Source organism: Anomaloglossus baeobatrachus, chromosome 6 (assembly GCF_048569485.1).
Source record: "Anomaloglossus baeobatrachus isolate aAnoBae1 chromosome 6, aAnoBae1.hap1, whole genome shotgun sequence".
NCBI classification, from domain to species: Eukaryota; Metazoa; Chordata; class Amphibia; order Anura; family Aromobatidae; genus Anomaloglossus; species Anomaloglossus baeobatrachus.
The window spans coordinates 12195663-12213482 of NC_134358.1; the positions used below are offsets into that span (position 1 = coordinate 12195663).

The following is a 17820-nucleotide window of genomic DNA, read 5'->3' on the forward strand; positions in this document are numbered from 1 at the left end:
CGCTCTCATCTACAGAGAACACGAGATCTGCTCCACCTGCACCACCGACAGCTCTCATCTACAGAGAACACGAGGTCTGCTCCACCTGCACCACCGACCGCTCTCATCTACACAGAACACGAGGTCTGCTCCACCTGCACCACCGACCGCTCTCATCTACAGAGAACACGAGGTCTGCTCCACCTGCACCACCGACCGCTCTCATCTACACAGAACACGAGGTCTGCTCCACCTGCACCACCGACCGCTCTCATCTACAGAGAACACGAGATCTGCTCCACCTGCACCACCGACCGCTCTCATCTACAGAGAACACGAGGTCTGCTCCACCTGCACCACCGACCGCTCTCATCTACACAGAACACGAGGTCTGCTCCACCTGCACCACCGACCGCTCTCATCTACACAGAACACAAGGTCTGCTCCACCTGCACCACCGACCGCTCTCATCTACAGAGAACACGAGGTCTGCTCCACCTGCACCACCGACCGCTCTCATCTACACAGAACACAAGGTCTGCTCCACCTGCACCACCGACCGCTCTCATCTACACAGAACACGAGGTCTGCTCCACCTGCACCACCGACCGCTCTCATCTACACAGAACACGAGGTCTGCTCCACCTGCACCACCGACTGTTCTCATCTACACAGAACACGAGGTCTGCTCCACCTGCACCACCGACCGCTCTCATCTACACAGAACACGAGATCTGCTCCACCTGCACCACCGACCGCTCTCATCTACAGAGAACAAAAGGTCTGCTCCACCTGCACCACCGACCGCTCTCATCTACAGAGAACACGAGGTCTGCTCCACCTGCACCACCGACCGCTCTCATCTACACAGAACACGAACGAAGTCTGCTCCACCTGCTGATAACCCGTCGCCCTGAGCGAACACAGCCCCTCCCGCTGCGGACAGTTGGCCATCGGTGACAAGGGACAGTCCCCAGCACCCACATTAACCCCTCGCAGGCTACTTACAGACAGCACCTGGTCGCCGACTCGGAGGGTCCCGTCCCGGTGGGCAGCTCCACCCTCCGCGATCCGAGAGATGAATATACCCTGGAAGGGAAGGGAGAAGTCACATCATGGACGGGACGTTATACCGCCATGTAGTGAGACTCGCAGACTGGACGGAGCCGCGTCATCACTCCTCCAAAAATACTCCGAGCCCCGGTGTCACCTAACTGGACGGTTATTTTCAGCCCCTGGACACTCACTAGGGACAACCTAATGAGACATGAGGAGAGGTCTGCTCCAACTGCACTGCCGACAGGAGGACACAGATCTGACCTCTCCACCGAGAAGACAAGGTCTGCTCCAACTGCACTGCCGACAGGAGGACACAGATCTGACCTCTCCACCGAGAAGACAAGGTCTGCTCCAACTGCACTGCCGAAAGGAGGACACAGATCTGACCTCTCCACCGAGAAGACTAGGTCTGCTCCAACTGCACTGCCGACAGGAGGACACAGATCTGACCTCTCCACCGAGAAGACAAGGTCTGCTCCAACTGCACTGCCGACAGGAGGACACAGATCTGACCTCTCCACCGAGAAGACAAGGTCTGCTCCAACTGCACTGCCGACAGGAGGACACAGATCTGACCTCTCCACCGAGAAGACAAGGTCTGCTCCAACTGCACTGCCGACAGGAGGACACAGATCTGACCTCTCCACCGAGAAGACTAGGTCTGCTCCAACTGCACTGCCGACAGGAGGACACAGATCTGACCTCTCCACCGAGAAGACAAGGTCTGCTCCAACTGCACTGCCGACAGGAGGACACAGATCTGACCTCTCCACCGAGAAGACAAGGTCTGCTCCAACTGCACTGCCGACAGGAGGACACAGATCTGACCTCTCCACCGAGAAGACTAGGTCTGCTCCAACTGCACTGCCGACAGGAGGACACAGATCTGACCTCTCCACCGAGAAGACAAGGTCTGCTCCAACTGCACTGCCGACAGGAGGACACAGATCTGACCTCTCCACCGAGAAGACTAGGTCTGCTCCAACTGCACTGCCGACAGGAGGACACAGATCTGACCTCTCCACCGAGAAGACAAGGTCTGCTCCAACTGCACTGCCGACAGGAGGACACAGATCTGACCTCTCCACCGAGAAGACAAGGTCTGCTCCAACTGCACTGCCGACAGGAGGACACAGATCTGACCTCTCCACTGAGAAGACAAGGTTTACTCCAACTGCATTGCCGACAGGAGGACACAGATCTGACCTCTCCACCGAGAAGACAAGGTCTGCTCCAACTGCACTGCCGACAGGAGGACACAGATCTGACCTCTCCACCGAGAAGACTAGGTCTGCTCCAACTGCACTGCCGACAGGAGGACACAGATCTGACCTCTCCACCGAGAAGACAAGGTCTGCTCCAACTGCACTGCCGACAGGAGGACACAGATCTGACCTCTCCACCGAGAAGACAAGGTCTGCTCCAACTGCACTGCCGACAGGAGGACACAGATCTGACCTCTCCACCGAGAAGACTAGGTCTGCTCCAACTGCACTGCCGACAGGAGGACACAGATCTGACCTCTCCACCGAGAAGACTAGGTCTGCTCCAACTGCACTGCCGACAGGAGGACACAGATCTGACCTCTCCACCGAGAAGACAAGGTCTGCTCCAACTGCACTGCCGACAGGAGGACACAGATCTGACCTCTCCACCGAGAAGACAAGGTCTGCTCCAACTGCACTGCCGACAGGAGGACACAGATCTGACCTCTCCACCGAGAAGACTAGGTCTGCTCCAACTGCACTGCCGACAGGAGGACACAGATCTGACCTCTCCACCGAGAAGACAAGGTCTGCTCCAACTGCACTGCCGACAGGAGGACACAGATCTGACCTCTCCACCGAGAAGACAAGGTCTGCTCCAACTGCACTGCCGACAGGAGGACACAGATCTGACCTCTCCACTGAGAAGACAAGGTTTACTCCAACTGCATTGCCGACAGGAGGACACAGATCTGACCTCTCCACCGAGAAGACAAGGTCTGCTCCAACTGCACTGCCGACAGGAGGACACAGATCTGACCTCTCCACCGAGAAGACAAGGTCTGCTCCAACTGCACTGCCGACAGGAGGACACAGATCTGACCGCTCTACCGAGAAGACAAGATCTGCTCCAACTGCACTGCCGACAGGAGGACACAGATCTGACCTTTCTACCGAGAAGACAAGGTCTGCTCCAACTGCACTGCCGACAGGAGGACACAGATCTGACCTCTCCACCGAGAAGACACGGTCTACTCCAACTGCACTGCCGACAGGAGGACACAGATCTGACCTCTCCACCGAGAAGACAAGGTCTGCTCCAACTGCACTGCCGACAGGAGGACACAGATGTGACCTCTCCACCGAGAAGACAAGGTCTGCTCCAACTGCACTGCCGACAGGAGGACACAGATGTGACCTCTCCCCCGAGAAGACAAGGTCTGCTCCAACTGCACTGCCGACAGGAGGACACAGATCTGACCTCTCCGCCGAGAAGACAAGGTCTGCTCCAACTGCACTGCCGACAGGAGGACACAGATTTGACCTCTCCACCGAGAAGACAAGGTCTGCTCCAACTGCACTGCCGACAGGAGGACACAGATCTGACCTCTCCACCGAGAAGACAAGGTCTGCTCCAACTGCACTGCCGACAGGAGGACACAGATCTGACCTCTCCACCGAGAAGACAAGGTCTGCTCCAACTGCACTGCCGACAGGAGGACACAGATCTGACCTCTCCACCGAGAAGACAAGGTCTGCTCCAACTGCACTGCCGACAGGAGGACACAGATCTGACCTCTCCACCGAGAAGACAAGGTCTGCTCCAACTGCACTGCCGACAGGAGGACACAGATCTGACCTCTCCACCGAGAAGACAAGGTCTGCTCCAACTGCACTGCCGACAGGACACAGATCTGACCTCTCCACCGAGAAGACAAGGTCTGCTCCAACTGCACTGCCGACAGGAGGACACAGATCTGACCTCTCCACCGAGAAGACAAGGTCTGCTCCAACTGCACTGCCGACAGGAGGACACAGATCTGACCTCTCCACCGAGAAGACTAGGTCTGCTCCAACTGCACTGCCGACAGGAGGACCCAGATCTGACCTCTCCACCGAGAAGACAAGGTCTGCTCCAACTGCACTGCCGACAGGAGGACACAGATCTGACCTCTCCACCGAGAAGACAAGGTTTACTCCAACTGCATTGCCGACAGGAGGACACAGATCTGACCTCTCCACCGAGAAGACAAGGTCTGCTCCAACTGCACTGCCGACAGGAGGACACAGATCTGACCTCTCCACCGAGAAGACAAGGTCTGCTCCAACTGCACTGCCGACAGGACTTCAATAATAAAGTCTGATAACACAGCGTCTGCTCCTCCTGCACTGCTGACCGACGTCTGCTCCTCCTGCAGCGGTGACTGACGTCTGCTCTTCCTGCACTGCTGACCGACGTCTGCTCCTCCCGCACTGCTGACTGACGTCTGCTCCTCCTGCACTGCTGACTGACGTCTGCTCCTCCTGCACTGCTGACTGACGTCTGCTCCTCCTGCACTGCTGACTGACGTCTGCTCCTCCTGCACTGCTGACTGACGTCTGCTCCTCCTGCACTGCTGACTGACGTCTGCTCCTCCTGCACTGCTGACTGACGTCTGCTCCTCCTGCACTGCTGACTGACGTCTGCTCCTCCTGCACTGCTGACTGACGTCTGCTCCTCCTGCACTGCTGACTGATGTCTGCTCCTCTTGCACTGCTGACTGACGTCTGCTCCTCCTGCACTGCTGACTGACGTCTGCTCCTCCTGCACTGCTGACTGATGTCTGCTCCTCTTGCACTGCTGACTGACGTCTGCTCTTCCTGCACTGCTGACTGACGTCTGCTCTTCCTGCACTGCTGACTGATGTCTGCTCCTCTTGCACTGCTGACTGATGTCTGCTCCTCCTGCACTGCTGACTGATGTCTGCTCCTCTTGCACTGCTGACTGACGCCTGCTCTTCCTGCACTGCTGACTGACGTCTGCTCCTCCCGCACCGCTGACTGATGTCTGCTCCTCCTGCACTGCTGACTGACGTCTGCTCCTCCTGCACTGCTGACTGATGTCTGCTCTTCCTGCACTGCTGACTGATGTCTGCTCCTCCTGCACTGCTGACTGATGTCTGCTCCTCCTGCACTGCTGACTGATGTCTGCTCCTCCTGCACTGCTGACTGACGTCTGCTCCTCCTGCACCGCTGACTGACGTCTGCTCCTCCTGCACTGCTGACAGGAGGACACAGATCTGACCTCTCCACCGAGAAGACAAGGTCTGCTCCAACTGCACTGCCGACAGGACTTCAATAATAAAGTCTGATAACACAGCGTCTGCTCCTCCTGCACTGCTGACCGACGTCTGCTCCTCCTGCAGCGGTGACTGACGTCTGCTCCTCCTGCACTGCTGACTGACGTCTGCTCCTCCCGCACTGCTGACCGACGTCTGCTCCTCCCGCACTGCTGACCGACGTCTGCTCCTCCCGCACTGCTGACCGACGTCTGCTCCTCCCGCACTGCTGACCGACGTCTGCTCCTCCCGCACTGCTGACTGACGTCTGCTCCTCCCGCACTGCTGACTGACGTCTGCTCCTCCCGCACTGCTGACTGACGTCTGCTCCTCCCGCACTGCTGACTGACGTCTGCTCCTCCTGCACTGCTGACTGACGTCTGCTCCTCCTGCACTGCTGACTGACGTCTGCTCCTCCTGCACTGCTGACTGACGTCTGCTCCTCCTGCACTGCTGACTGACGTCTGCTCCTCCTGCACTGCTGACTGACGTCTGCTCCTCCTGCACTGCTGACTGACGTCTGCTCCTCCTGCACTGCTGACTGACGTCTGCTCCTCCTGCACTGCTGACTGATGTCTGCTCCTCTTGCACTGCTGACTGATGTCTGCTCCTCCTGCACTGCTGACTGACGTCTGCTCCTCCTGCACTGCTGACTGATGTCTGCTCCTCTTGCACTGCTGACTGACGCCTGCTCTTCCTGCACTGCTGACTGATGTCTGCTCCTCCTGCACTGCTGACTGATGTCTGCTCCTCCTGCACCGCTGACGGATGTCTGCTCCTCCTGCACTGCTGACGGATGTCTGCTCCTCCTGCACTGCTGACTGACGTCTGCTCCTCCTGCACTGCTGACTGACGTCTGCTCCTCCTGCACTGCTGACTGACGTCTGCTCCTCCTGCACTGCTGACTGACGTCTGCTCCTCCTGCACTGCTGACTGACGTCTGCTCCTCCTGCACTGCTGACTGACGTCTGCTCCTCCTGCACTGCTGACTGACGTCTGCTCCTCCTGCACTGCTGACTGACGTCTGCTCCTCCTGCACTGCTGACTGATGTCTGCTCCTCCTGCACTGCTGACTGACGTCTGCTCCTCCTGCACTGCTGACTGATGTCTGCTCCTCTTGCACTGCTGACTGACGCCTGCTCTTCCTGCACTGCTGACTGACGTCTGCTCCTCCCGCACCGCTGACTGATGTCTGCTCCTCCTGCACTGCTGACTGACGTCTGCTCCTCCTGCACTGCTGACTGACGTCTGCTCCTCCTGCACTGCTGACTGATGTCTGCTCCTCCCGCACCGCTGACTGATGTCTGCTCCTCCCGCACCGCTGACTGATGTCTGCTCCTCCTGCACTGCTGACTGACGCCTGCTCCTCCCGCACTGCTGACTGATGTCTGCCCCTCCTGAAATGCTGACTGACGTCTGCTCCTCCCGCACTGCTGACTGATGTCTGCCCCTCCTGCACTGCTGACTGACGTCTGCTCCTCCCGCACTGCTGACTGACGTCTGCCCCTCCTGCACTGCTGACTGACGTCTGCTCCTCCTGCACTGCTGACTGACGTCTGCTCCTCCTGCACTGCTGACTGACGTCTGCTCTTCCTGCACTGCTGACTGACGTCTGCTCTTCCTGCACTGCTGACTGATGTCTGCTCCTCTTGCACTGCTGACTGATGTCTGCTCCTCCTGCACTGCTGACTGATGTCTGCTCCTCTTGCACTGCTGACTGACGCCTGCTCTTCCTGCACTGCTGACTGACGTCTGCTCCTCCCGCACCGCTGACTGATGTCTGCTCCTCCTGCACTGCTGACTGACGTCTGCTCCTCCTGCACTGCTGACTGATGTCTGCTCTTCCTGCACTGCTGACTGATGTCTGCTCCTCTTGCACTGCTGACTGATGTCTGCTCCTCCTGCACTGCTGACTGATGTCTGCTCCTCCTGCACTGCTGACTGATGTCTGCTCCTCCTGCACTGCTGACTGACGTCTGCTCCTCCTGCACCGCTGACTGATGTCTGCTCCTCCTGCACTGCTGACTGACGTCTGCTCCTCCTGCACTGCTGACTGATGTCTGCCCCTCCTGCACTGCTGACCGATGTCTGCTCCTCCTGCACCGCTGACGGATGTCTGCTCCTCCTGCACTGCTGACTGACGTCTGCTCCTCCTGCACTGCTGACTGACGTCTGCTCCTCCTGCACTGCTGACTGACGTCTGCTCCTCCTGCACTGCTGACTGACGTCTGCTCCTCCTGCACTGCTGACTGACGTCTGCTCCTCCCGCACTGCTGACTGACGTCTGCTCCTCCTGCCTGCACTGCTGACTGACGTCTGCTCCTTCTGCACTGCTGACTGATCAGTCCCGATGTCTGCTCCTCCCGCACCCGGTACATACTCACAGTGTCTCCCACCCGGTATGGAGTGCTGCCGACACCCCCAGCGATGCTGAACCCCAGGCCTTTATCGTTCCGGATCAGACAGGCGGAGAGGCGCTGGTTTCGACTGCGCGGAGGCGGCTCCTCCTCTTCATCTGGATAAGGAACGACGACGCGTTTCTCCCGTGGATTGTAGTCGTCTTCGGGCCGTAGCGGGGTCACCGTGATCGGGTTGTCGGGCTCCACCATCCGCTCCCTTAACACAGTCATAGACACGGAGCTGCCAGAGCTGCGCAGCGCCTCCACCGCCATGTGGTGCTCAGCATTGTGCAGGTCCACCGCATTCACCTACCAGAAGCAGACAGCATCACATTAGTACACGCACCCTGACGAGTGCTACGTGAGGGGAGGGTGCTACGCCAGGGTGGGTACAGTCCCACAATTCCCAGCCTGCGTCCCCCAGAATCTGCAGCCCGTGCACAGTCTGGAGCCCACATAAAAGGGCCTTATCGGAGGACGCGGATCTCAGGCTCATGTGTATGGGGCAGCACAAGGGGCACAATTAAGAGTGGGTAAGTGAATGGGCTCTCACACAGAGATCTGCACCGCTGTCCCCCTGGTGAGGGTCTGGTGAGTGTGGGGGGAGGGCTGCGCTTACTTTTGGGGTGGTGGTCTCTTTAACCCCTTCAGCCCCTGGGCACTTTCCGTTTTTGTTTTTTGCTCCCCTTCTTCCGAGAGCCGTAACTTTTTTATTTTTCCGTCAATCTTGCCATATGAGGGCTTGTTTTTTGCGGGACGAGTTGTACTTTTAAATGAAACCATAAGTTATACCATATAGTGTACTGGAAAACGGCAAAAAAAATTCCAAGTGCGGAAAAGAAGGGAATTTTGTTACTTACCGTAAATTCCTTTTCTTCTAGCTCCTATTGGGAGACCCAGACGATTGGGTGTATAGCTTCTGCCTCCGGAGGCCACACAAAGCACTACACTAAAAAGTGTAAGGCCCCTCCCCTTCTGGCTATACACCCCCAGTGGGATCACTGGCTCACCAGTTTTAGTGCAAAAGCAAGAAGGAGGAAAGCCAATAACTGGTTTAAACAAATTCACTCCGAAGTAACGTCGGAGAACTGAAAACCGTTCAACATGAACAACATGTGTACCCGCAAACAAACCAAAAATCCCGAAGGACAACAGGGCGGGTGCTGGGTCTCCCAATAGGAGCTAGAAGAAAAGGAATTTACGGTAAGTAACAAAATTCCCTTCTTCTTCGGCGCTCCATTGGGAGACCCAGACGATTGGGACGTCCAAAAGCTGTCCCTGGGTGGGTAAAGAAATACCTCATGTTAGAGCTGCGAAGACAGCCCTCCCCTACGGGGAGGCAACTGCCGCCTGCAGGACTCTTCTACCTAGGCCGGCGTCCGCCGAAGCATAGGTATGCACCTGATAATGTTTGGTGAAAGTGTGCAGACTCGACCAGGTAGCTGCCTGGCACACCTGTTGAGCCGTAGCCTGGTGTCGCAATGCCCAGGATGCACCCACGGCTCTGGTAGAATGGGCCTTCAGCCCTGATGGAACCGGAAGCCCAGCAGAACGGTAGGCTTCAAGAATTGGTTCTTTGATCCATCGAGCCAGGGTGGCCTTAGAAGCCTGCGACCCTTTGCGCTTACCAGCGACAAGGACAAAGAGTGCATCCGAACGGCGCAGGGGCGCCGTGCGGGAAATGTAGATTCTGAGTGCTCTCACCAGATCTAACAAATGTAAATCCTTCTCATACCGATGAACTGCATGAGGACAAAACGAAGGCAAAGAGATATCCTGATTAAGATGAAAAGAGGATACCACCTTCGGGAGAAACTCCTGAATGGGGCGCAGCACTACCTTGTCCTGGTGGAAGACCAGGAAGGGAGCCTTGGATGACAGCGCTGCCAGCTCAGACACTCTCCGAAGAGATGTGATCGCTACCAGAAAAGCCACTTTCTGTGATAGTCTAGAAAGTGAAACCTCCCTCAGAGGCTCGAAGGGCGGCTTCTGGAGGGCAACTAGTACCCTGTTCAGATCCCATGGATCTAACGGCCGCTTGTACGGGGGAACGATATGGCAAACCCCCTGTAGGAACGTGCGCACCTTAGAAAGTCGTGCTAGACGCTTCTGAAAAAAGACGGATAGCGCCGAGACTTGTCCTTTAAGGGAGCCGAGCGACAAACCTTTTTCTAACCCAGATTGCAGGAAAGAAAGAAAGGTAGGCAATGCAAATGGCCAGGGAGACACTCCCTGAGCAGAGCACCAGGATAAGAATATCCTCCACGTTCTGTGGTAGATCTTAGCAGACGTGGGCTTCCTAGCCTGTCTCATGGTGGCAACGACCCCTTGGGATAAGCCTGAAGACGCTAGGATCCAGGACTCAATGGCCACACAGTCAGGTTCAGGGCCGCAGAATTCCGATGGAAAAACGGCCCTTGGGACAGTAAGTCTGGTCGGTCTGGTAGTGCCCACGGTTGGCCGACCGTGAGATGCCACAGATCCGGATACCACGCCCTCCTCGGCCAGTCTGGAGCGACGAGTACGACGCGGCTGCAGTCGGATCTGATCTTGCGTAGCACTCTGGGCAAGAGTGCCAGAGGTGGAAACACATAAGGGAGCCGGAACTGCGACCAATCTTGCACTAGGGCGTCTGCTGCTAGAGCTCTTTGATCGCGAGACCTTGCCATGAAGGTTGGGACCTTGTTGTTGTGCCGGGACGCCATTAGGTCGACGTCCGGCCTTCCCCATCGGCGACAGATTTCCTGAAACACGTCCGGGTGAAGGGACCATTCCCCTGCGTCCATGCCCTGGCGACTGAGGAAGTCTGCTTCCCAGTTTTCTACGCCGGGGATGTGAACTGCGGATATGGTGGAGGCCGTGGCTTCCACCCACATCAGAATCCGCCGGACTTCCTGGAAGGCTTGCCAACTGCGTGTCCCCCCTTGGTGGTTGATGTATGCCACCGCTGTGGAGTTGTCCGACTGAATTCGGATCTGCTTCCCTTCCAGCCACTGCTGGAAGGCTAGTAGGGCAAGATACACTGCTCTGATTTCCAGAACATTGATCTGAAGGGTGGACTCCTGCTGAGTCCACGTACCCTGAGCCCTGTGGTGGAGAAACACTGCTCCCCACCCTGACAGACTCGCGTCTGTCGTGACCACCGCCCAGGACGGTGGTAGGAAGGATCTTCCCTGTGATAATGAGGTGGAAAGGAGCCACCACTGCAGAGAGTCCTTGGCCGTCTGGGAAAGGGAGACTTTCCTGTCCAGGGATGTTGACTTCCCGTCCCATTGGCGGAGAATGTCCCATTGAAGTGGACACAGATGAAACTGCGCAAACGGAACCGCCTCTATTGCCGCCACCATCTTCCCGAGGAAGTGCATGAGGCGTCTTAAGGAGTGCGACTGACTTTGAAGGAGAGCCTGCACCCCAGTCTGTAGAGACCGCTGCTTGTCCAGCGGAAGCTTCACTATCGCTGAGAGAGTATGAAACTCCATGCCAAGATACGTTAGTGATTGGGTCGGTGACAGATTTGACTTTGGGAAGTTGATGATCCACCCGAACGCCTGGAGAGTCTCCAGTGCAACATTCAGGCTGAGTTGGCATGCCTCTTGAGAGGGTGCCTTGACCAGTAGATCGTCCAAGTAAGGGATCACAGAGTGTCCGTGAGAGTGCAAGACTGCTACCACTGCCGCCATGATCTTGGTGAACACCCGAGGGGCTGTCGCCAGACCAAATGGCAGAGCTACGAACTGAAGATGGTCGTCTCCTATCACGAAGCGTAGAAAGCGTTGGTGCTCTGTAGCAATCGGCCCGTGGAGATAAGCATCTTTGATGTCTATTGATGCTAGGAAATCTCCTTGAGACATTGAGGCAATGACTGAGCGGAGGGATTCCATCCGGAACCGCCTGGCGTTCACATGCTTGTTGAGCAGTTTTAGGTCCAGAACAGGACGGAAGGAGCCGTCCTTTTTTGGAACCACAAAGAGATTGGAGTAAAATCCTCGCCCCCGTTCCTGAGGGGGGACAGGGATCACGACTCCTTCTGCTCTTAGAGAGTCCACCGCCTGCAGCAGGGCATCTGCTCGGTTGGGGTGTGGGGAGGTTCTGAAGAACCGAAGTGGAGGCCGAGAACTGAACTCGATTCTGTACCCGCGAGACAAAATGTATGTTACCCACCGGTCTTTGACCTGTGACAGCCAAATGTCGCAAAAGCGGGAGAGCCTGCCACCGACCGAGGATGCGGAGGGAGGAGGCCGAAAGTCATGAGGTAGCCGCTTTGGAAGCGGTTCCTCCATTTGCTTTCCTGGGGCGTGAGTGAGCCCGCCAGGAATCTGAGCTCCCTTGTTCTTTCTGAGTCCGTTTGGACGAGGAGAATTGGGCCTTGCCCGAGCCTCGAAAGGACCGAAACCTCGACTGCCACTTTTTCTGTTGAGGTTTACTTGCTCTGGGCTGTGGTAAGGAAGAGTCCTTACCCTTGGACTGTTTTATGATTTCAGCCAATGGCTCACCAAACAGTCTGTCTCTAGATAATGGCAAGCTGGTTAAGCATTTTTTGGAACCAGCATCTGCTTTCCAGTCCTTTAACCACAAGGCTCTGCGCAAAACCACAGAATTGGCGGACGCCATAGCGGTACGGCTCGTAGATTCTAGGACAGCATTGATAGCATAGGTCGCAAACGCAGACATTTGCGAAGTTAGGGACGCCACCTGCGGCACTGCTGGATGTATGAAAGCATCCACCTGTGCTAAACCAGCTGAAATAGCTTGTAGTGCCCACACGGCCGCGAATGCTGGAGCAAACGACGCGCCGATAGCTTCATAGACAGATTTCAACCAAAGGTCCATCTGTCTGTCGTTGGCATCTTTAAGTGAAGCGCCATCCTCTACTGCGACTATGGATCTAGCCGCAAGCCTGGAGATTGGGGGATCCACCTTTGGACACTGGGTCCAGCGTTTGGTCACCTCAGAGGGAAAAGGATAACGGGTATCCTTAGAACGTTTAGAGAAACGCTTGTCTGGATGAGCGTCGTGTTTCTGGATCGATTCTCTGAAGTCAGAGTGGTCCAAAAAAGCACTTAATTTACGCTTGGGATACAGGAAATGGAACTTCTCCTGCTGTGCAGCTGCCTCCTCTGCAGAAGGGGCTGGGGGAGAAATATCCAACAGCCTATTAATTGCCGATATAAGGTCATTAACCATGGCGTCACCATCAGGGGCATCCAGATTGAGAGGGGCCTCAGGATTAGAATCCTGATCACCGTCCTCAGTCTCATCACAGAGAGACTCTTCTCGCTGAGACCCTGAGCAGTGTGATGACGTCGAGGGTCTTTCCCAGCGAGCCCGCTTAGGCTGCCTGGGACTGTCATCTGAGTCAGAGACTTCAGCCTGTGATGCTTGAGACCCCCTTGAAGTACGGATTAGTTCCAACTGAGGGGGACCGGAGAGCATAGACACAGCAGTGTCCATGGTCTGAGGAACTGACCTGGCCTGCAAGGTCTCCAGGATTTTTGTCATAGTCACAGACATTTTATCAGCAAAAACTGCAAAGTCTGTCCCCGTCACCGGGGCAGGGTTCACAGGCGTGTCTGCCTGGGCCACTACCACCATAGGCTCTGGCTGACGAAGTGCCACTGGGACTGAACATTGCACACAATGAGAGTCATTGGAGCCTGCCGGTAGATCAGCCCCACATGCAGCACAAACAGTGTACACAGCCTGTGCCTTGGCACCCTTGCGTTTTGCGGATGACATGTTGCTGCCTCCTCAGAGCAGTACAGGGTGTCCAGCCAAGAAGCGACCTTACAGTGCAACTATATATATATATATATATGGTACTAAGAAAAAAAGTACACTAATATAACACTGAGGCACTAGTGGGGCCAGCACTAATGTGCTGCTTACCGCCCGCTTAGGAGCGGGTGTGTGGTCGCCGAAATCCCTTTAGTCTGTGTCACAAACCACCGGGGGGGTCACTCAGAAATTCCCCGCGCTGGCTATCAGTACGTCACAATCGGGGGGTAACAAGTGGGGGTCACCCCTCCTCTATACCTCCCGACCGACAGACAGAGCACGTGATGCGCTCTCTAGCGCCCCTCTTATAGTCAGGCCAATTATGGAATTGCCCGACGATAAGCAAGGAGGCCGCTATACTACTTATGCCGATTATTGAAGGGTCCCCGGTGAGAGTAAGGTATATATTCCCCCGACCTCCGCGGGCGGAATATATAAAATCTCCCCGAATCTCACTGGCCTCCCCACAATAATCCTTGGCGCAATTCGCTGCCACCAACCGATTTACGGTAACTATTAGCCGAACACACAGACGTGGGATTCAAGATCGAGATAACAGAACAGCCCAAGATTAATTATATAATTTAATCAGCCTAAAGCACACTAGAAACTACAATATATACAATAGGGAATCTACAGAATATACATATGTCAGAGTACAGTCACAGATAAAGCATGGTTTACAAACAGGTATGCAATTCAATCAGTTACCTTGTGCGTCTGGCCACAGGGGGGCGCTGTAGACCAGGTTTCTAGGAACTCCCACAGATGTTTCCTACACGTGACCCCCAGCGAAAGAACCCTGGAAAATGGCCGAAGTAGGGTTATCAACCTGGGCAAATCCAGGTCCCCTCCTACCTTCGTGACCTCAGAGGGAGCACTGCTCCACCCCTGGCTGGAGTTATGGACAAAATCCACAACATGGAATATGGCCATAACTTTGCCTGGGAGCGTCGTAGGCGGACGCCAACGCTCTCATTGTGACAGTTATGAATTTAGCTACAGAATGAGGGGACTCATGACCTGTCTGCCAGTTCCCCATTGGCTGATATCACGCCTGGGGTATTTCCCAAGCTCCCGCTCCCATAAAAAGGGTGGGCCAGCATCGTCCGCATGCGGAGACACCATTTTTATGGTTGCCATATTTATCGGAAATATGGCTTGCGAGATATGAACCATTTTTTACTGGAGTCGTTCTGTCTGGATACTTCCAAGCTTGCTAATTAGATAGCAGCTCCTACCACAGGGTCACGGCAGGGAGTCCTCCTGTGTCCATTGTTCCCACATCATCTCATCTCCATATCACAGGAGATGGCCATGGAGGTGTAACACCTTCACAGATGCTGGACATTGAGAACAAGAAAGGAGGGGGGCACTGCCAGGGAGTGATGAGCGATTATGACTGGAAGTCATAATTCATCTTCATATCCCGGGATTTGCCTCACACCTCCCCCCTTTTGAGGGCGCTAGGGGGCAGCACACTCCGGTGTTCCCCCGTGCGCCCGTCCGCGACCTCTCCTTGTCGGGACAGCCCGTCTGCGTTACCGTGGTCACGGCCCCTTTTGTGGCGAATGGTGAAGTTGTATTGCTGGAGCGCAAGGCTCCATCGCAACAATCGCCCATTCGTCCCAGAGACGGTGTGCAACCAGCTGAGGGGATTGTGGTCCGTCTCCACGATGAAGTGGCGCCCGTATAGATAGGGTTGCAGACGCTGCAGGGCCCACACTATGGCCAGGCACTCCTTCTCCATCGTGGAATAGGCCACTTCCCTTGGTAACAGCTTCCTGCTCAGGTACAAGACTGGGTGCTCTTGGCTCGCAGAGTCCACCTGGCTGAGCACCGCACCGAGGCCGAAGTCACTGGCGTCGGTCTGTACTACAAACGGCCGCGTGAAGTCGGCTGCCTGTAGCACGGGCGGGCTGGACAGGGCGTCCTTTAGGGCCTGGAAGGCTGTCTCGCAGTCCATTGTCCAATCGACTGCAGAGGGCAGCTTCTTCTTGGTGAGGTCCGTCAAGGGCTTTGCCAGGCTACTATAGCGTGGAACAAACCTCCTATAGTACCCAGCGGTCCCCAAGAAGGACATCACCTGCTTCTTGGTCCTGGGGGTGGGCCAGGATGCGATGGCCTCCACTTTCTCAGGCTCGGGCTTCAGTGTTCTCCCGCCTACCCGGTGACCGAGGTACTGGACCTCGCTCATGGCCAGCTGACACTTTCCCGGCTTGATGGTCAAACCTGCCCGGTGGATCCGCCTGAGCACCTGTGCTAGATGCTCTAGGTGGTCCTCCCAGGTGGGACTGAAGACGGCAATGTCATCTAGGTACGCGGCCGCGTACCCTTCAAGTCCCTTGAGCAGGGTGTTGACCATCCGCTGGAAAGTGGCAGGGGCATTCCTCATCCCGAATGGCATCACCGTGGACTCGTATAGTCCAAATGGGGTAATAAAGGCAGAGCGTTCCCTGGCCTTGCGAGTCAGGGGGATCTGCCAATATCCCCGGCTCAGGTCCATGATGGTCAGGTACTGAGCCCCGGCCAACTGATCGAGCAGGTCATCGATGCGTGGCATTGGGTACGCATCGGCGACCGTGACAGCATTGAGCCCCCTGTAGTCCACGCAGAACCGAGTGGTTCGGTCCTTCTTAGGGACGAGGACTACAGGCGAGGCCCAAGCGCTGTTGGATGCCTGGATCACCCCCAGCTTCAGCATCTCGTCAATCTCCTGGCGCATGTGTTGCTGCACCTCCAGGGAGACCCGATATGCTGAACGCCGGATCGGGGGATGATCCCCAGTGTCCACGTGATGGACAGCCAAGTCAGTCCTTCCGGGCTGGTTGGTAAACAACCCCCGGAAGGGGAGGAGGGTGGCCCACAGCTGGGACCGTTGGTCCTCCAAGAGCTGGTGGCCAACCTCCACATCCTCAATGGATCCGCCTGCCCTAACCTGGGCTAGCATATCCAAGAGGGTTTCCGCTTCTCCCTCCTCGGGCAGGTTGCACACGGGGAGCGCACATGCCTCCCGCTCATGATGTGCCTTCATCATGTTCACATGGAAGGGCTTCCGCCTTCCACGGGCAGGGTCCAGGGTGACCAGGTACGTCACAGGGTTGAGCTGCTGGTACACGAGGTATGGGCCTTCCCAGGCTGCCTGAAGCTTGTCCTGTGGTACGGGGACCAGTACCCACACCTTTTGACCCACTTGGTAGGTCCTCTCACAAGCGTTCTGGTCGTACCAACGCTTCTGATCGGCCTGGGCTTGAGCCATATTGTCGTGTACCAGTTGCGTCAAGGCCTGCATTTTGTCCCGGAAGCGCATGACATACTCGATAACCGACACTCCAGGGGTGGCCAAATCCCCTTCCCAAGCCTCTTTCACCAGAGCCAGGGGGCCCCGCAAACGTCGCCCGTACAGGAGCTCAAACGGTGAGAATCCTGTTGAGGCCTGTGGAACCTCCCGGTAAGCAAATAACAGGTGTGGGAGATACCGCTCCCAGTCACGCCCATGGGAGTCGACCAACATCTTAAGCATCTGCTTTAAGGTGCCATTGAACCGCTCGCACAGGCCATTAGTCTGTGGATGGTACGGGCTGGCCACCAGATGTCGCACCTGGACTTGCTTACAGAGGGCCTCCATCAGCTGGGACATGAATTGGGTCCCCCGGTCAGTGAGCATTTCCTGGGGAAAACCCACTCGGGAGAAAATCTCCAGCAATGCGGTGGCCACCTTGTCAGCCCGAATGGACGACAAGGCCACTGCTTCTGGGTACCGGGTGGCATAGTCCACTACCGTCAGTATGAAGCGTTTCCCGGAGCTGCTGGGGATGGCCAGCGGGCCGACCAGATCCACAGCCACCCTCCTGAAAGGCTCATCGATGATGGGCAGAGATACCAGTGGGGCTTTGGGGCGTGGCCCCGCCTTCCCCACTCTCTGACAGGTTTCACACGAACGGCAGTAGGCAGCCACATCGGCCCCCATTTTTGGCCAGTAGAAATGCTGGTTTAACCTGGCCTTGGTCTTAGCGATCCCTAGGTGTCCGGCCATCGGAATCTCATGTGCGATCCGCAACAACTCCGTCCGGAACGGATAGGGTACCACCAACTGTCGGTCCCTGGGCCACGCCTCCGGTGAACCCTGCTGGACCGTGGCCCGGTACAGCCGTCCTTGGTCCCAGACCACTCGCTCCGGGTCCGAGTCCGAGGGAGGCTGTGCCGCCTGCTCCTTAAGAGCTTTCAGGCTGTCGTCAGCTTCTAACGCTGCCTGAAACCCCTGAATAGATGTGGCCAGAATCGACGAGACTGTCACATCTTCGG

General features: G+C 56.4%; 1 protein-coding gene across 1 annotated transcript in view; it reads right to left on the bottom strand.

The window, feature by feature from the left end:
- Positions 1-17820, bottom strand: part of SCRIB (scribble planar cell polarity protein) — a 131652-nt gene that overhangs the window by 34789 nt on the left and 79043 nt on the right. Inside the window, exons 18-19 of the mRNA XM_075315980.1 lie at positions 7726-8049; positions 988-1068 (exon numbers count right to left, since the gene is read on the bottom strand). Coding sequence (XP_075172095.1) covers positions 988-1068; positions 7726-8049 — 405 coding nt within the window. The remainder of the gene's footprint in view (positions 1-987; positions 1069-7725; positions 8050-17820) is intronic.